Source organism: Lampetra planeri, chromosome 3, assembly GCF_965212315.1.
Source record: "Lampetra planeri chromosome 3, kcLamPlan1.2.h2, whole genome shotgun sequence".
NCBI lineage: Eukaryota > Metazoa > Chordata > Hyperoartia > Petromyzontiformes > Petromyzontidae > Lampetra > Lampetra planeri.
Genome location: NC_136109.1, coordinates 2,982,951 through 3,003,694, shown reverse-complemented (window position 1 = coordinate 3,003,694; position 20,744 = coordinate 2,982,951). Strand labels below are relative to the sequence as shown.

At 42.8% G+C, this 20,744-nt stretch overlaps 1 protein-coding gene across 2 annotated transcripts; it reads left to right on the top strand.

Moving 5' to 3' along the window:
* Positions 1 to 1,163: 1,163 nt before the first annotated feature.
* Positions 1,164 to 19,996, top strand: COMMD4 (COMM domain containing 4). 2 transcript variants are annotated; one of them, XM_078619030.1, is made up of 8 exons: positions 1,164 to 1,864; positions 3,030 to 3,101; positions 5,243 to 5,308; positions 13,485 to 13,524; positions 15,376 to 15,495; positions 16,890 to 16,970; positions 18,066 to 18,242; positions 19,702 to 19,996. In XM_078619030.1, the coding sequence occupies exons 1-8, from the start codon at positions 1,862 to 1,864 to the stop codon at positions 19,740 to 19,742; spliced, it is 600 nt and encodes a 199-aa protein (XP_078475156.1). In that variant the 5' UTR covers positions 1,164 to 1,861; the 3' UTR covers positions 19,743 to 19,996. The 2 variants fall into 2 exon arrangements, with proteins under 2 accessions (XP_078475156.1, XP_078475153.1); XM_078619027.1 differs by having other exon boundaries at positions 1,165 to 1,856.
* Positions 19,997 to 20,744: the final 748 nt, after the last annotated feature.

Sequence of the window (20,744 nt, the reverse complement as noted above, 5' to 3'; positions counted from 1 at the left end):
GTGAGCCCGTGCCACCACTGAACCAGCAAAGTCAGGTGAGTCAGTGTGAGCCCGTGCCACCACTGAACCAGCAAAGTCAGCTGAGTCAGTGTGAGCCCGTGCCATCACTGAGTCAGCAAAGTCAGCTGATTCATTGTGAGCCCGTGCCACCACTGAACCAGCAAAGTCAGTTGAGTCAGTGTGAGCCCGTGCCACCACTGAGCCAGCAAAGTCACTTGAGTCATTGTGAGCCCGTGCCACCACTGAGCCAGCAAAGTCAGCTGAGTCAGTGTGAGCCCGTGCCACCACTGAGCCAGCAAAGTCAGTTGAGTCAGTGTGAGCCCGTGCCACCACTGAGCCAGCAAAGTCACTTGAGTCATTGTGAGCCCGTGCCACCACTGAACCAGCAAAGTCAGTTGAGTCAGTGTGAACCCGTGCCACCACTGAGCCAGCAAAGTCAGCTGAGTCATTGTGAGCCCGTGCCACCACTGAGCCAGCAAAGTCAGCTGAGTCAGTGTGAGCCCGTGCCATCACTGAGCCAGCAAAGTCAGCTGAGTCAGTGTGAGCCCGTGCCACCACTGAGCCAGCAAAATCAGCTGAGTCACTGTGAGCCCGTGTCACCACTGAACCAGCAAAGTCAGTTGAGTCAGTGCGAGCCCGTGCCACCACTGAGCCAGCAAAGTCAGTTGAGTCATTGTGAGCCCGTGTCACCACTGAACCAGCAAAGTCAGCTGAGTCAGTGCAAGGCCCGTGCCTTGAAGTGCCCGGCCCATCAGCACCGTATTAGACCGCGTCTTCACGCGGCGTGCCTTACCAGCTAAACTGGCAGCTCCAAAGAAGTCGAACCGATTGTTTTTTTGCGTGCGGTTCAATGCACATAAAACCGCTTTAACCGAGTATAGCTCACAATAGATTTCAAGGGGTTCGGTTCCGGTTAACTTTGCGAAAACCAATTTAAACCAATTCAATTCGCGTATTTGATCTGAATAGGCTAAAAAAAATACCTCCCCGTGTAGCTTATACATTGCAGGCCATGTTGAAGGTTGCACGTGAGGTCTTTGTCTTGCTAATTCACCTTTTTTTTAAAGTAAATTATGGAATGTCTGTCGCGGTGAGACAGAGAGGCACTGACGGCCAGGGCCTCCGCGTAAACGAAATCGCGGTCTCCAACCCCACAACTGGAACCGCGCAGCCACCGTCCATCGCGTCACGTGAGCGAGTCACGTGATCCCCTCGCCGAGGCGGCAGATACACAGACAGAGAGACAGAGACACAGACAGAGACACAGGGAGACAGAGAGACACAGGAACACAGAGAGACACAGGGAGACAGAGAGAGACACAGGGAGACAGAGAGAGACACAGGGAGACACAGAGAGACAGGGAGACACAGAGAGACACACAGGGAGACAGAGAGACAGAGATATACAGACAGACAGAGAGACACAGGGAGACACAGAGAGACACAGGAACACAGGGAGACAGAGAGAGACACAGGGAGACAGAGAGACACAGGGAGACAGAAAGACAGCGATATACAGACAGAGAGACAGAGAGACACAGGGAGACACAGACAGAGAGACAGAGACAGAGAGACACAGACAGAGAGACAGAGACAGGGAGACACAGACAGAGAGACACAGACAGAGAGACACAGGGTGACACACAGAGACACATAGAGAGACAGACACCGAGACACAGACAGAGAGACAGGGAGACACAGGGAGACAGACAGAGACCCGGAGACACAGGGACACAGAGAGACAGACAGAGAGACACAGGGAGACGACACAGAGAGACGACACAGGGAAACACAGAGACGACACAGGGAGACAGCCCTCGTCAGCCCTCGTCAGCTCTTCCTGCTCGGCCACAATGGTGAGATGGTGAGCTGCGTGCCACTCGCCCGCTCCCGACTGCTCCGGGTTCCTCCGTCGCCACCACGGGGGGGGGAGGTGGTGGCATGGAGCTGGGTCCGCTTCCCCAGCAATAAGTAATATTAAAATAACTTTTTTTTAACACGCTTTAAATACATTCCTGCGGAGGGAGCTGGTAGGAACGTTGGGTTGCTCGGTCAATGGCCAGGGTCAACGGCGGCGTGGTGTATTCCGCAAATATGCCCGATTGTGAGGGCGGGCACAAGCCGGTAGTGAGTAGGTTAAACGTTGAGTTTTATAAGGGCACCACGGGGTGACCAGCCCCTCCCCACCCAGCCCCTCCCCACCCAGCCTCACCCCTCCCATTTTTGGATCCACGACGGACGGACGGACACAATAATCCGCTGTGGGCTGGTGTAACCAGGAGGTTCCTACCAGTATGAAATGTACCGTACTAGTAATGGAAGAACTCCACGATTGCAGGAAGTGCCCCCGAAGCCTGCCATAACGTAAGGGGGCCGTGGTGATTTCCGCCAACGTCAATTGAGCGTGGACAATTAGACCCAAGCCGAAACATAATATGTAAAAAAGATGGTTTAAAATATTTGTTTAATGATATAACATAGTATTGTCATCAGGAAGACGTAAATATACGAAGTTTGCAGTCAATACCACATTGGGAAGTGGGTTAAAATTGAGTTACAATATTTGAGGATACAACAACAACAGAGTGAGTTAATAGAAAGCGTGTAAAAAGATTGTTTAAAAATATTTTTATGATATCATTTAGTATTGTCATCAGTATGACATAAGTATACAAAGTTTTCAGTCGATACCACATTGGGAAGTGTGTTAAAATTGAGTTACAAGATTTGAGGATACGACAACAGACAGTTAATAGAAAGCGTGTTATAATAAAATAGAGAGATTATATGAGGTGTTTAAAGTCCAAAGATGTTAGTGCTTGTGAATTGTGTTTATTCTGTTGAGTTTTGGCCAATTTTGCGAAAGTGAATATACACATTTACCATGTTACCATGTACGTTAAATTGTACCACATATTCAACTATAATTCATTGCGTGTAATTTTATAACTTAATCATTCAATTGCTTCAGATTTTGTCAAAGTAACTCGGTCCATCACAATGTTATTGTTTGATGTGTTTGCGCACAGAGGTTTCGGTTTTCTGGAGATCGGGATTGCCCGGACTGGGTTCTTGCAGAGATTAGCACGCTCACGAAGTTGGTAAGTTTTCCACGGCACGATGGGATTTGTATAAGTTAACCTGCTTAGATAATTGATACACAAACCTGCAATTGCAGCTAAACTAAATATCTTATTGGTTCTTTCGGTAAAGACACGTAGAAGGGAAATAATAAAATAATAAAAATTTTACATAATAAAATACAATTCTCTCGACGTTTTGGCCACAACGCAAGCAGCCGTCCTCAGGTAAAGAACAGGTCACCTTAGGACGGCTGCTTGCGTTGTGGCTGAAACATCGTGAGAATTATTTTATGATGTTTTATTTTTATTATTTTATTATTTCCCTTCTACGTGACTTTACCGAAAGAACCAAGAAGATTAATCCCTGCAGTCACGAAAGCTTTGAATCGAAAATTAAACTAAATATGTTTACTATGGTAAAGTTACGTAATTTTTTTTTAAATTTTTTATTAAAATCAATTACATTATACCTTCGATTGGATTTGTATGGATCCCTGCAGTCACGAAAAGTACAAACCTAGAATGTTTACTACGTATATATGCTTATGAATCTGATGCTGAATTTAGAAAAAGATGCATGTATTATGTGAACGTTTGTGTAAACCTGGACTTTCTCCGCTGTGCTTTAAAGACTCCTATTACCCGCAGAGTTTTTGCAGATCAGTGGGAGCCGGTTGGCAAATTTAGCCTCACTAAATGTGGTTGTGAGGATTGTTCTACAAATCGAGAGCTCAAACAATAATCGGCTTGTTAAACGCTCTTACACGTGGCAGTTGCATCTGTTTGTCTGTGCTTAACCGAAAATTGTTTTATTTTATTATGTTTTATTTTTATTATTGTATTACTTCCCTTCTACGTGACTTTACCGAAAGAACCAAGAAGATGAATCCCTGCAGTCACGAAAGCTTTAAATCGAAATTTTTGACAATGCTTGCCTCTGCTCTCTGTCTTTGGCTATGCTGCTTCTCGTAAGGGTCTGTATGTTTCACCATGATTGAAATAGTGCAAGTATCATGCTAAGCTTGTAAGCATCGACAATCCCCTTAATCAGAGCACCAAGTAATTTACAACCCACGGAGTGCGATATTAAGTTTATGGAAGGTAGGAAAACCCTCTACTTACAAGTAGAAAGACTACAATCACCATATAGCCTTTATCAGACTGTTAATCTGCAATTCGGGATGTGGATTGTAGTGTGAAAGGGCAATGAAGGATTGCAAATGCATGGCAGCCTTTCACTTCACAGTGACTTCATTTGGCTGTACAATATGTAAATAAAAATATTAACAAAAAAATCACTTTTTGCTTTTCCAGCATTGAAAAATCCAATAATGTACGGTGCCCTATTAACCAATTGGAAAACACAAAATATAAATTACGTGCACATAGTATTCAAATACATATTTATCTTCCTCATTTGTATGACAATTGTGCAAGATTATGACATAAGACACATTTTTATTTTGACCTCATAATTGCCAGTGCATCATCTCACGGTTGGAATCACGCCTGTTAAATGTCATAGAACTGATGCTGAAGTCACCTCGGTTGGCTTCTTTACTATACTAGGTGGTGTGCATATACACAGTTTTGAAAGAGCATTCATCAAATATGCATACAAATCTAACGGTTGTTTTTTCTCAACGCTGAATATGCCGAATTAAATGAAAAACCACTTACTATGATTTAATTTGCATTCATGCAAGACTGGACTGAAATTACCAATGTGCAGTACATTATTTTTAAGCATCTCGTGTAATTATGGGTTGCTCGATGAATTCAAACATAGGCTCTCAACCACCCAGGTTCCGTAAAATATTTACATAAACAAAGACGTGCAAATGAAAATCACAATGCTGAACGCCAATAACGAGAATTATAATTGATATTGTTGTTTAGTGTTATCGTTAAATGTTTTACATCTCTATTAATGAAAAAGCATCAACTAATGCTTCAAATTCTAAACATCAGTAAAAGTGTGACAATGAGAATGAACCTATCGGCTCTGTATAAAGTGGCTCACCGATGCCTCTGCTTTCTACATATCTTTGTGCAAAGACACATCAAGGCAATGTTTTGCTTGACCCATGAATTTGCTTGTTGTAAATAATAATGAAGACTTGTTCTAAAGTTGTGTATGGCTACTACCTCTCTTACAGACGTCTGTGAAGATGAAGCTTCTCTGTGTTCAGATGATTAAAGACCTACTTGGAGAGCCAATTGATGTAAGCCATCAACAATACCAATTTAAAGCGACACAAACTTCCAGTACGTGGGCTTTATTTGTGTGATGCAGTGGAATGATTGTACAGATAGTCCCCGAGTTACAATGGTCCGACTTACGATATTTCGATCTTACGATGGCGATAGCGATACGACAAAATTGTTAAATATTTAACATTTCGCGCGGCAGGCAAACGCAGCAGCGTACGAGGTACGATACTGAAACTTTATCATCGTTATTCCTCCTCTTCCGACAACTAAGTTAATGTAGCCATCAACAACCTAACATCGTTCAAGTATGCAGACGACGGACAGAATCTTGGTGAGTACAATACAATATGATACGTTCAATGCATGTATGATACGTAGCTTTAGCGATTTCATTTTAGGGTTTCCGCGATACGATACGTTCAATGCATGTTAATCGTTTTTATAGCAGATAGGATTGTTTCCTAAAAAAAACTTTCTATTAAATTGCAGTTCATATAGGTAGGGTAAGAATTTACCTTGTTTTTTACTTTAAATTTTACTGTGCAATACAGTATTGTAATTAATAAATACATACAGTATATAGTTTATACAGTACGGTACTGTAAATTGCTCTGTTTTGCTAACTTATCACCATTCTTTAAGACTCCTGGGCAGGCTAGGCCATCTTCGACTTACGATATTTTTGACTTACGATGGGGTCGTCGTAACGCATCTCCATCGTAAGTAGAGGACTACCTGTATACGTAATTTGTTGATGAAGTGTCCCCTTTAAATAAGAATTGGTCCCGTTTGGCGGGATAAGCTATTGGAGCATAGCTGGCAAATCTACATGCAAATTAAAGGGACCTTTCCCTCCTCCCTAATACGTGGTGTGAAAAGACTACGTCTGAGCAACACCCTCAAAGAAGGAGGCAAAGGTTCACCTGTGTCACTTGACGGGGCATATTCTGAGGTTTGCCGCACGGGTTCATACCCAGCGGAAGTCAATAGCTTAAGGCCAGTATCGTGTGACAAATCTTGGTGGAATCTTTTTTGTTGTAATGCTACCACATTACACAAAATGGATTTATTAATCAATTGTTTTAATTGGGCTGTTTTTTTAATATCATTGATTGGACTACACACAGATGATATGGTTTGAGCACCATTGTTTATATTGCAAATAGAGATCTTCGTTAAAGACATTTCGGAATATTGCAATTTACCCCTTTTTTATTTTATTCTGTACATAAGGTTTGAGTCAACCAAGCTGCATAGGACAAGATAAGCATTTGATTGTTGTATTATGAGATTGTGGAAAGTAAAAATACATTTCAAAATCCACTGGCCTTTGTAGATGATGACAAAACAGTTATCCCAGCTCTCACAAACCATGACCTAAATAAATAAATACATATTTAGATATAATACACACCATTACAACGTGCTTAGAATTAAACTGAGACAAAAAGAGAAACACGGATTACAAAGTACAGGGTGTTTAAAAACGATGGACCCGATTTGAAATCGCTATATCTCGGCAACCACAAACCACCCATGAATGAAACTCTTACCACTTGAAAGGGCAGAGTAGATAGTTTCAAATGATTACCGCTCGATGCCTCTCCCAGCGTACAAACAGCCCCTAGCCTCAGTCATTCGCAAGATGGTGACCCCGCAACACAAGGGGCGTTTTGCGTTCTGCAGTTCAGCAAGACTGAATCCGTAATTGCGGTGCAGCGTGCGTTTCAACGGCGTTTTGGCATTGATCCGCCAATGTCAAAGAGCATTCCTCGTTGGTACCGACAATTTGAGGAAACAGGCTGTTAATGTAAGGGGAAGAGCACAGGGCGACCACGCACCTCAGAGGAAAACGTGAGAAGAGAGGCTTTTGGGACGAATTCAACTATCATCTCGATGTTGTCCGTACAGCAGGTGGAAGGCACATAGAGCATTTATAAAATGGTTAGTAAAACTTGATAACTCATTAAACCGTTTGTAACTTTTTGTGTAATTGTAACATGTTGCCATCGTGAAATATACTGCTTTGAAATTTGGTCCATCTTTTTAAAACACCCTGTATATGCAGGTTAATGCCGTCATAAAAACTCTTAAGAAAGTAAGGTGGGCTTGGGCAGGATACATCACTTGAAGGGATGATGCTGCAATGGTAGAGAATGATAATGCATAGGCAGCCAAGGAATGGAGTGTGAGTGCATGTCCCCTGGAGATGGAGATATTAACTCAGATCATGTGCGCAAGTATTGGCTGGATTATGACATCTCACAATTGTGATAAGTGGTGGCAGCCACGGGAGGCCTTAATTCAGCGGTGGATTGACCAAGACTGATGATGATGGTGAGAGCCCTGCAAAGTCTCATGTCCTTCTGAGTTAATCATGTGACACCGCAGTTAAGCCATTTCGCCTGTTCACCGTTTCACCCGACATTCTTCAGGATATGCTCTAATATGAGGCTTAGGTGTTCATGTTTGCTCCCTCGCATACGAATGACAGATGCTTCTGTTCCAAGGGCGATATTTACATATTTACATCCCTCCACTTGCATATGTGGTGCTAAAATCATCCCCTTTCACATTGGTCGTGGTGCATTCACTTCCTTACTTGCATGTCAATTGTAACCTGCTATTGTCCTGGTGCTTCAAGCAGTCGAATATCTTGTTCCAGCAGTGAATAGTATTTACAGGCGTCCACCATTGCATGCAAGAGCAGGCCATGGCCCTTGCAGAGGTCAATACAGGTTTACCTCCGGTTACCTTCTGTCTGCCTACTTTGCTCGTTTCTCCTGCACAGCTGTTAGAATCGGTTTCATTGGTTGCCACCATGGTCTGTATTGTCGCATCAACAATTATTCAATAATAGCCATTGTAACTATGTGACAGCTCGCTGTCAAAACCTTCCGTTGACCCCACCATTCCTGGCAATAATTATCACCGTACTTTACTAACATTCTGGAATGCCATGTTCTTCACTGGCTTGCTCCACATTACTTAGAATTCCCTCTATCTGCAAATCTAATACAGTTTTTTCCCTCTTCATATCACCGAAACGGCCCTTCTCAATGTCCAGAACCATCCTGCAAATTCCTTCCATGCCGGTCTTCAATTCTCATTCTTCTCGACCTTTCTGACACCTCTGACACTGTTGATCACCCCACTCTTATTTCCACTCTCTCTGACCTCTCCTGGCTCAAGTCCTACCTTCTCGCACATTGTCCATCTTCTTCAATCACTCCATATCCCCACCCTCCCCTCTTAGTGTCAATGTTCCGCAGGGATCAGTTCTGGGTCCCTTACTGTTCTCTCTATATATTTGGCCTCCTCATCATTTGCTTGCTGATGATACCCAAATCTTCTTCTCCTTCCCTTCATATACTCCTCACTTTTCATCTCGTATCTCCTCGTGTCCAGCTGCCATCCAATCTTGGATGGTGCTTCACTCTCTGTCAATCTTTCCAAATCATGAATAATTTTCTTAATGGCATCTCGTTTTCTTCCCGTCGCAACCATCTATTTCCCTCTCTCACTCCTGTGTCTTCTGCCCTCAACCTTGGTGTCACATTTGACTCTTCCCTCACTTTTTACACCCACATCACCGCGACTACTCGCATTTGCCGCTTTTATCAATTTTGTCTTGCCATGGTGGTGAGATATTAACTCCTGCGCCTGGTATGGAGTAAGCCGCGGGTTTGATCCCGACCCTGACGCCTGTATATTTGGAGTTTGCATGCTCTCGTGGTCTTGTGGATTTTTCTCCGGATCCTCCGGGTTTTCTCTCAACATTTATAAACGTGTGTTTAGAGTATTTGGCTGCTATAACTTTGCACATAATAAGCCACTTAATTGAGCTATCAAATGTGGCCAGGTCGCTTCTGAAAAGGAACTAATTGCTCAGCAGGCCTTGCCTGATAAATATAATATTTTTTAACATGAGGGTAAATCCCCACCCTCTCTTGTCAATTTCTGCTGCCAAACTCCTGATTCATTCCCTGCCTCTGCCGTCACCTCTAACGCATTCAAAATGTTTCTGCACGAGTTATTTTTAGCCTCTCCTTTAATTCTTACTTTGCTTCTTCAACTCCACTGGCTTATACCGCTGCCTTTTCAATTACCTGATGCGAGTCTTTAAATCTCTTCAATGCCTTTGCTCCACATTATCTTGTCTCTCTCATAGCCTTCCATATCCCCTTCTAGTCCTCTTCGTTCCCAATCTTCTCCGTGTCTCTCTGTCCCTTCCTTATTACTGTACCCAATCTCGTTGTTGGTCCTCTCTCCTTGTCCATCCCTCCACTGGAATAAAACTATCCTCCCCTTTCATGATGCCTAAGTACCCGCTATCATTGTAACTCATTCTTCAAACCTTGTGCGCTCCTTCCATCTAAATCATTCTATTCCGTCTCCGTTTTGTACGTTATGTCAGTAGCCTTGATTGAAGGCGCTATGTAAATAATATTAGATTGTAGAATGTCTATTTACATCAGACCCATACTCCAAACAGGCATCCGTCTCCTTCCATGGCAAAGGTCACTGTTAGAATGGTGGACAATCCTTTTCTTCAACAGAGGTGTGCGGTTCAAACCGAACAGAAAACTATAACCATTATCTGGAAAATAACCATTATACAGGTAGTCCTCTACTTTAGATGGAGATGCGTTACGACGACCCCATCGTAAGTCAAAAATATCGTAAGTCGAAGATGGCCTAGCCTACCCAGGAGTCTTAAAGAATGGTGATAATTTAGCAAAACAGAGAAATTTACAGTACCGTACTGTATAAACTATATGCTGTATGTATTTATTAATTACAATACTGTATTGCACAGTAAAATGTAAAGTAAAAACAAGGTTATTTCTTAGCCTACCTATATGAACTGCAATTTAATAGAAAACATTTTCAAGAAACAATCCTATCTGCTATAAAAACTATTAACATGCATTTAATGTATCGTATCGTGGTAACCCTAAAATGAAATCGCTAAAGCTACGTTTCATACATGCATTGAACGTATCGTAACGTATCATATTGTACTGTACTCACCAAGATTCGTACGCTGTTGCGTTTGCCTGCCGCGCAAACTTTAAACTATTTTACAATTTTGTCGTATCGCTATCGCCATCATAAGATCGAAATATCGTAAGTCGGACCATCCTAACTTGGGGACTATCTGTATATGTTACGCTTTGTGAACTGTAACTGAAAACGAAGCCAAATCTAAATGCCCGCTCAGGAACAGGCCAACCAGGTCAGGTTAGCGCCGTTGAGCCGTGTCTCGCGACTGACGCCGCATTCACATTCCTCTATTGCCGGCTACCCTTTGCCAGCTCTCAGTATCTCTGTGGGTGTCTCTGTATATCCATGTGTCTCTCTGTATCTTCGTTTGTCTTTCAGAATCTCCGTTTGTCTCCCAGTATCTCTGTCTTTTACTATCGCCGTTTTTTCTCTCAGTATCCCCGTTTCTCTGCATCTCCGTTTGTTTCTATGCATCTTCATTTGTCTCTCTGTATCTCCGTCTCTATCTCAGTCACACGCACAGACGTGTTTGAAGCACTTCGAACATGCCTCTCTTTTTTATTAGAAAGCATGGCAGTTTCTTTGAAGATTTTGGTGCTCGTATAAACACAGTTGTAGCATGCTTCAAAGAAGCTGGCCACCTCTTTCAAAGATGCAGTAGACCCTGCCAGGCGAGGCCTACAAAGTCCAGGTTGGTGTCATCGCTGCAAGGAATGTCGCGTGCAGGACACTCGAGCATTTTCTAAAACAGGGTAGCTGCTCGCTCCTCCTCATCAGAGGTCGCAAATGGGTTTTGATTCCTTACCCGTACCCGGCCGCACTAGGGTCGCAAACGGGTACCCGATACCCGGCCGGGTATGGGTAGCCGGGTATCGGGTAGGGTACGGGTATCGGGTACCCGATTGCGACCTCTGGGATGAAGCCATGTTGCAGGCGCGGGTGGGTTTATTCTCGGAACTTGAATTGTGAGAAGAGACAAGACGTTGGGAAATGAGTGACAAACGGTTACTCACCAGGGACTCACGGCCTACCCGTACCCGGCCGCAACAGGGTCGCAAACGGGTACCCGGCTACCCGTACCCGGCCGGGTATGGGTAGCCGGGTATCGGGTAGGGTACGGGTATCGGTATCGGGTACCCGATTGCGACCTCTGCTTCTCATCCACGTAAACCTATGGTGGTGGTAAAAAGCTGCCCAGAGCGGCTTCCAGCAGCGCTTAAGGGCATCGTCGTTCTTCACTGGTCTCCAAGCCTAGGCGACCTCTAAAAGCACATTAATGTAGAGACCCTTCCAAAACCTTACTAGTGTGTGGAGGTCACCATCCTCAATGCCGTGTAGCATCGCAAAGAAGGTCCTCGTTGTGGGATTTAATCAGCGCCATCACCCCCCGGTCCATTGGCTGCAGGAGTGACGTCACGTTGAGCGGGATGAACTTTACCGTCATTTCACTAGCTTGGGTCTACAGTGTCCGTCCAGAAGGGATGTGCTGAGGTAATGTTCTGACTCTGAAGGAAGACCATTGCCTGAAATATTAGTCTCCCATGTTGTTACAATGGAGTGTTGATGATGAGCAAGGTGAGGTTTTTTATTTTATTTGTGCTTTTGTAATGTAGGACTCCAGAGACGATAATTGTAGAGGCACCTTTATTTATTTACCCGTACTTCACGTTATTTCGACTCACTAGCACATAACACAACACTGACCGTCTAGCATGACGGCGCTCACTGCCTGGATGGCTGGCTGACTATCCAGCAGTGGCGACGTCTAGCGATGACAAGGACGACAGCGACGATGGCGACAACGACTTCCACGACGAGACGACCCCGATTCCCACGGACAGCCCCGAGCCCCGACTCTCACCTCCTTTTATCCTTCCAGCGTGGCCCGGCTCCGCCTTGGCCACACCCCCTTTCTAGAACTCTGGCGGGTACTCGGAGCTCCCAGATGGATCCCCTCAATGACCTTTGCCCCAGTTCCTCCCCTCCGCCGACGTTCCCGTGTATACTGTCTGCTCCTTATATGCAGACTGTTGGTACACCCGAAGTTGCCACTTGTGGCCACCAGTCGGCACTGCTACACTACACTTGTATACCACTGCCAGTACAGGCCCTTCATTCTTTATTTTAAGGTGAATGGAATTTAAATAATAATTTCGTAGCTCTTTGTTAATGCATGTGGCTTTCGTGATGGGTGATTGCGTTACCATATTTTTCCATGTTGGTTCAGACGTAACTTGTCACTGATACTCGGCATTGCTGGAAATTAAACTCGGGTCGCTGGGTTGATAGCTCAGTGAGCTAACCGGCGTGCCCCCCACTCCCACTTCGAACGCATCCTTTTATAATAATTTAAATTTACCCAAATATAAGAGGATGACTGGAGCAGAATATGTGGGTTCAATGAGAAGGTCCATACCGCAGCAGAAATGTTGTTCGGCATGAATATATGCACACCTAATTACCTATTCGGTGATGATAAAAAGTCGCAACTCATCATAAGTTGTAAATCTCGAATATGTAAACCATATGAACTGAATGGACGGTCGCTATTGATCGTTAAGGTCTCTGCAGCGGGATGGTAGAATATAAAGTGACTTGTAGTAACAGTCCCAATTATTAATTGACTCGTTTAGAATGAATCCTAAGGCAGAGTGGAAAACGTGAGCTCGGATGTTCAGAACAGTTATGTGAGCAGATATCCAGATCGCATCGCCAGAATCAAGTACAGACGTGAAGGTCCATTCGATCAGCTCATGAGCAGTGGTTTAGAGGCTTGGTTTATAACTAAAGAAGAACATGAAAAATAATGTCTTTGTGAGCGTTGGAACATGCATTCAGAAATCCAAAGACTCATTGTGTCAGATGCTAAGTTACTAGTAAGAGTAAACATGTTGATACAAGAGCCGCATTAGGTGTTTAGATACATTGTACCAAGTTTGGGAGTTGAAGGGGACTTTGGACTAAAATCACATTTGGTTTACTCATGTTGAAGATGGCTTTTAGAGGGATATAAAGCCCTGTTACATATCCTGAAATCCATCTGAAATGTTTCCACTTCTTCCACTGTAGAGGTAGACGTTTATACAATCATAGCAGCATAGCAGTGGATGTTTCACTGGTTCAGGTCAATGTATCATTCCTGTAGTATTACCATATGGTGAATCTTCTGTCATTTTGCAGTACCAGAAAATCACGAAGCTTACAGAAGATGCAAAATTTGGTGAGTTTAAGTCATCGCTTTCAATCATCACCATCCATTGTCTACCCACTGTTTGTTGAATGCTTCTCTATCGCCCGTGCACATTCCTGCGATGCCACAATCAGTTCATGTACACCTATTTGTGTACATGAACTGATCTTATTGCCCCTCCTTAGTGGTCACCCTCTCAGATGTGTTGTTCTGTTTCTGCCATTGCATCACCAGTCCTGTCTTGCCTTAACAGACCGTTGGGGCAAGTGCTGTTATCGAGCAGCACCTATGAAGGCCGGCACGGCACACAAAACGGAGAGTGGGCATCACTGCGCCCGGCTAGTTTCGAATCCATGTTCTCATTTGAGGCTTAGTCGACTTGGGAGAGGCCCATGACCCATTCAGATAATCGTCACTGGTGTTGGTCGCGAGTGGGAAGCGAACTCAGGTGGCCGGGTTGATAGCGCAGTGCCCTAACCACTACACTACTGCTCCCCACACACACGGGGGCACCCGTGCACACACACAAACATCCCCCGTGTAGTCTTAGCTAAGACCTAATAAAGGCTGGCACGGCACACGAGGTGTTGGTGGGTGGCCAGCACCACGCCCGGCCACCTTTGTCTCCAGAGTGGCGTTGTTTACACACTGCACTAGGTACTCATTTGAGGCTTCGTCGATCTAAGGGAGGCCCAGGACCCATTCAGATCATCGTCACTGGTATTGGCTGTGAGCGGGAATCGAACTCGGGTCGCTGGTTTCGTAGCGCAGCGCTCTCACCGCTATACTACCGCCCTCCACACACTCACGTTTGTGCGTGTGCACACACACACACAAACCTTCACTCCCCATGCGAGACTTGAGTCGGCTGAATAAAATGGTTCCACGGTTGAGTTTGCAAGTGCGAGTTTGCGTGTTAAGTCAATGTTGAAAGAAAGTAATATTTCATGGAAGTTGGTTCGTAAGTCGAGGACTGCCTGGTACCAACTTACAAAGATTACTTAATAAGGCGTAACTCCCGGCTTTCTTGAACGCTGCTCCTACTCAGATCGTGACACTGACGATGCCCATGACGTGGTGACGCCATCAGATTGAGATTTTAGTTGATTGTCTTGCATAATATTGTTTTTATAACTCCGAATTATTATCATTGAAAAAATATACGTTTAGAAACATGTAATTTTACAATTTTTTTTTAAAAATTGGAGCGCGTAACTGTGAAACGCATATGTCCATAAAAGATTAATTCTGTAACTGCATATTCATGCTATGGGGGGGATTATTACGCAAGGGATACCGAAACACCCTCCAAATCCAATTCTGGCAATCTATATTTAACTGGTGGGTTGCGTTAACGTGTGCTGTATTTTATTAAGCATGCCTAATCTAGGTTTTACTTGTGTATTTACAAACGTAGCAATTTGGTGATTCCAGCAATGAAAAGTAGTTTAATAATTTTTTGGATTTAAAGCTTTCGTGACTGCAGCGATTCATATTCTTGGTTCTTTCGGTAAAGTCACGTAGAAGGGAAATAATAAAATAATAAAAATAAAACACAATAAATGTTTTATAAATATTGCGTTTTTGTTATTATTTTATGATTTCCCTTCTACGTGACTATACCGAAATAACCAAGAATATAGTTTAATAATTGTAACGGTAACAGGTTCTTTGTCATCCGTGGTGTATATAGCTCTGTTTCTTCACCTGATGACGGACGCTTGTGTTGCGCCCGAAACGTCGTGATTTGATTTATTTTATTTTATACCTACGTGACTTTACCGAAAGAACCAAAGAGTATGGATCCCTGCAGTCACGGAAACTTCAAATCTCGGTTAATATTGTAGTTTAACTTTATGTTGTGTCCATGTCTTTGTGCAGAAAGTGGGGATGTGAAGGCGAGTCTGGCTGTACTCGAGTTTGTGCTGTGCAGTGCGGCTAAGTACAACGTGGATGGAAATTCTCTCTCCAGTGAGCTACAGCAGTTAGGTCTGCCCAAAGGTAATCTCTTTTTTATGGTTCTGTGTGTAATTTGTTCAATGTAATGGGAAGTGACTGTCGTCGCTTTATTTTATAGCTAATTTGCACTCGGAAGTTTTTGCTGATAACCCAATATCCTTCAACATGGTTTTAAACTTCCTCATGTATGCCCATAAATAACCGTGTCTGAAGAAGTTGCCTTCTATTCAAAAATGTTGACAAACTCAAGAATGACATGATAGCCATTTCCATGCCCTCGTTTAGGAGGCTGCTTTCCTATCTTACAGTTACATGCTAATTTATCACATTAACATCACTAGCCCCGGCCACTTCTTTATAACACTTGAGCTACACCCATTCAAACCTTTTAAAACAGTCTGCCTCAGCAGTAGGCCACGCTTTCCCACCTGATGATGGACGCTTGTGTTGCGCCCGAAACGTCGTGATTTATTTTATTTTCTACCTACGTGACTTTACCGAAAGAACCAAAGAGTATGGATCCCTGCAGTCACGAAAGCTTCAAATCAAGAAAGGACACGATGGATTTGGATGATGCTCCTCCTGTTTCATGCCATATATCCCTATCTCTTTTGCTTAATATTCCCCTAATTTCAACTGCAGGAATTAATATTCTTTGGGTATTTCTGTAAATTCGCATAGATAGGTTCAAATTAATAAAAATAAAATAAACCAAAAACTACGACGTTTCGATCGCAACACAAGCGGTCGTCATTAGGCGGAGAGAAAAGGGGTGTAAGCCTCTAAATGCAATTGTTTATAAAGGTTTAAAAGTGGGCGTAGCCCAAGTGTCAGAACGGAGTGGGTGGGGCACGAGTCTAGGTCAGCAGTGGATAGAGCAACCTATAGAGATGGAGTCTAGGCCATGATAGAGCAAAAGCTGTAGAGACGTAGTCTAGGCCAGCAGTGGGTAGAGCGGGACTCCTCACCTCAGGTCTCCCCAGCAGTTGAAGGCAGAATGAGTGAAGGTTGTGCGAGGGGTTAAAAAAGTGGTGGGCATCGGAGAGTGTTAACAATGGAGAGATGGTGCACTAGAGGAAGTTTAGCCCAGCAGTGGAACACATTCCTTCGGAGTGGGCAGGTAGGAACTTGGTTAGACAGCGCATTCGTGCGATCCGTGTCACGCGGCACAAGCTACGTGGGCAGGCGCGTCACGTGGTGCTGAGCCCGCCCGAAGCGCTCTTTGAAATACAAATCGAGGGCGTGGCTATGCACGACAGGCGGACAGACAAATAATCCCTGGTGGGCAGTGTGGAACTGTTGTTCCTACCTGTATAAAGTATCCTATAGAGATGATGGACTAGTGGTAGTCTAGGGCCAGCAGTGGATAGAAGAAAACTTCACGTGTTTTATATCCAATTGAATTGGTAAATTGTACCTTTTTGCATTGATTTCAGAACACGCGTCCGCTCTGTGTAAGGTCTATGAAGATAAGCAAGCAGAACTCCAGGATCAGCTGAAGAGTCAGAGCCTGCGCCGTGAGTGTATTTTCATTGTTTAGATATTAAAGGAGCGATGGTACAAATTGCTGTGTGTGTTCTCTTGATGTTAGGAAAATGATGTTGGCTAATTTAAATAGTGAATGTGTAATATCGTCAGTACGACGCTCATTTTATGGTGTTGGGAGCATTGCAGGTAATACAAAATGTAAATTCACTTCCGAATGTCTTTACTTAAAATTCAATGCTTTTTATTTCGTCAGCCTTTGGGCCATGTAGACCACTGTTATCTAGCAGAATTTGTTTAAACCTATGCTGTTGAGCTGACACTGGTCTCTTGATTCTAGATTTGAAGTTTTCGTGACTGCAAGCATCCATAATCTTTCATTCTTTTGGTAAAGTCATGTCGGTGAAAATAAAATAAATCAATAGTTATTAAATTTTTATTTTTTTCACCTAAATCACGAGTTATTTTAATTTTCATAATCAACGATTTATTTATTTTTTTTTTTTTTTTTTTTTTATGAACAATATTGGTCGCGAAAGCCTACGTATTTTAATTTTATTTTCACCTACGTGACTTTACCGAAATAACCAAAGATTACTGGTCTCTTGCTTTAATTAAATGCATTTTATCGGGTGAGATTTTCAGTGAAACCTCAACCATTCATTCCCATTTTGGGGGATACCTATTCAAATACTAGTACAGTGATTATTTTAGTTCAATTTTGATGCTTTATATTTTAAAAGCAAGCATGCCTATATTTACATGCACCTTGACAATTAATTTACTCAATTAACTTATCTGACATACTTTATTGTGTTATTTACATTTTTACAAAAGTAGTGTAATAAGTTTGTATATTCAATAGTTCACATGATTGGGTAATTATGTTTGCTGCTCATATATTTTATTCTCTATTTCTATAAAATGTACTTAACTTTACTGTTGAATCCTAAAACAATTGAAAAGTTGGATTTGCTTATAAACGACATACAAATAGATGATGTTTCGTTGTATATCACAGTGTAGTGGTAGCACTACTACAGAGTTAAATACGATACTCACTGAAGTTAATGTGTTTAAGTGTCTCTGTGCTTACGAATGTAAACCCTTCCCCTGTGCTTCGGTAGTGAGTCGTCTGGCAGGCGTCTCATGGCGTGTGGACTACACACTCTGCTCCAGCGAGCTAGCGGAGATTAATGAACCATCTGTACAGCTTAGGCTTAATATCCAGGATGGGGCCACTGGAATCATCAATCCCATCGCCTTCACACTGTCTGACAGCAAACTGCGAGTCCTTCTCACAGGTCTGTATTCTGTCTGTATGCGTGTATGCATATTTGGGGGGCAGTGCTGTGATTTTTTTAAACATTGCATTGCAATCTCAGAACCTGGGATACAATTCCACACAGGTAATGTACCATCTCCATATATACAAAAGGCAAAGTTGTGAATGTGTGTCTGTTCAAAATGTTTAGCGTACTTCCTGACATGCAACAAACTGGAAATTTGCCATGTGGGTACTTTCCAGACTACACCATGCAACAATTATAAAAAAACACTTTAGATTTTTTTTTTTGGGGGGGGTGGGGGAGCTCAATAATGCAGAATTTTCTTGCACAGCAAGTGAGCTGTGACGTCAAATCTGTCATGTGACCCGTGCATGTGGAAGCGTAACGTTTTGTAGTGTAGTGGTTAGCGCTATGCTGCGCTACGAACCCGGCGACCCGAGTTCGATTCCCGCTCACGGCCACCACCGCTGACGATTATTTGAACCGGTCCTGGGCCTCCCCTAGGTCCACTAAGCCTCAAACAATTAACTGGTGTTGTGTGTGAACATCGCCACTGGGGAGACAAAAATACTGCTGAGGACCCAAACACGTGGTGGGATGCCTGTTGCATTCAATTGGCTGAAATGTCAGTACAGTTAATTGGCTGAACAAGTTTTACGTTTCGTTTCACCAGGATAGTCTAACTTGCAAGAGTGATCTGGGTCATCTAAATTGCAAAAGCAAAACAAATGTAATCGGGAACAAAAACAACTGAATTTTCAGCAGTCGATCATATCGCACTGGTTAGCAAGGCACAATGCTTAGACAAATGGATGGACCAGACACATGGAGACCTTATAGTTTTTTATAATAATTATTTTAAAAGGGAAGTTAAATACAGTTGTATCTCGGTATACGTCATTAATTCGTTCCAGAAGGTAGGACTTATACCGAAAATTACATATACCAAACTAATTTTTCCCATAAGAAATAAAGGGAAAGGAAATAATCCGTTTCAGAGTATAAGAAGTTATATTTTATATGGCATATTATACATTAATGGGGTTGTATAAAATAATTTAGACACTAATTACTAAAATGCATACATAAATTAAAATAAATGAATAAATAAAAATAAATTTAAATAAAAATAAAATTTAACGTCACTTTACCTTGCTGAGAGGAGTTGATAGCCTACGAGGATGGTGGTGAGGAAGAGGAGGAGTCGTGACCGGGGTCTACGCGGGTACGCGGTGACTCATCCCGACCCATACAAGTTCTAGCAAGCGCGTCTTATCCCAAGCAAGACGTCGTATCCAAAGACATTTTTTTTACATCAAAACACGACGTATACCAAATTCGATGTATTCCAAAGCGGTTGTATACCGAGGTATGACTGTATATTGTTTTTGGGGTATGTAGTAATTGTATTCCAATACTTCAAGACTAATTGAAATGTTATGTATTTCATATGTTGATTCTTGTGCGAATATAGAGCTGAAGACGGCACAGCAGCAGATGTCAGAGTTGAGCTGAGCATCGAATTGATCGGACCTCTGTTGGAAGTGTTGAGCAGCACAGCAGATCTACGCTGTGGATGATGCTCATTCGATCCCTCTGCTTTTGTTATTACACCTTTGTTAATTCTCTTGTCACCGCATAATATGGCTCGTTGAAAGTATTTACAGGTAATGGTTCACTTCACAATGTATTTTCTTATTCACACATTTGCTTGTATTGTGCTGTCCACGTGTAATTTAAATACAATAAAGAGTTCATTCCGCTGTGTACTTTTGCTCTGCATAATTTCAACTTCTCTCCCTTTGTTTGGAATTGGGCAACATCGTTAATATAGAAGTCATCTGAAAGTGATGGCTAAAATAACTCTGGTCTACGGTTGTGGGACATTGAGGGTAGTATAATTATGATAAGTAATATTTTTAAAAACTTTTTTAGAAACAAGCTTTTATGAAATGTACTAGTAATGGCGGAACTCCACGACTCCAGGAAGTGGCCCCGAAGCTTGCCATAACGTAAGGGAGCGTGGCCAGTTACAGCCAACGTTGGTTGAGCGTGTACAATTAGACCCAAGCCGAAACATAACATATAAAAATTAATGTTTAAAAATATATATTTTTTATGATAGAATATAGTATTGTCATCAGTATGACACAAGTACCAAGTTTGCAGTCGATACATTGGGAAGTGGGTTAAAATTGAGTTACAAGATTTGAGGATACGACAACAACAGACAGAGTGAATTAAATAAAAAGCGTGTAATAATTAAAAGGTGGCATGAGATAATCACCTGCCAGGCCAGCTTTGTATCCCCAGTGGTGATGTTTTATCCACACCATTGCACCAGATAATCACGTGTAAGGCTGAGTCGTCCTTGGGGAGGCCCAGGACCAGTTCAGATATTCACCTTGAGCCACTGCTCCTCACATTTGCACATTACTACCCTAAACGCACCTCTTACATACCAACAGAGGTCAGATCACTTTCTCAAACACATCCTCTTTGACAAAGATTCCCTGT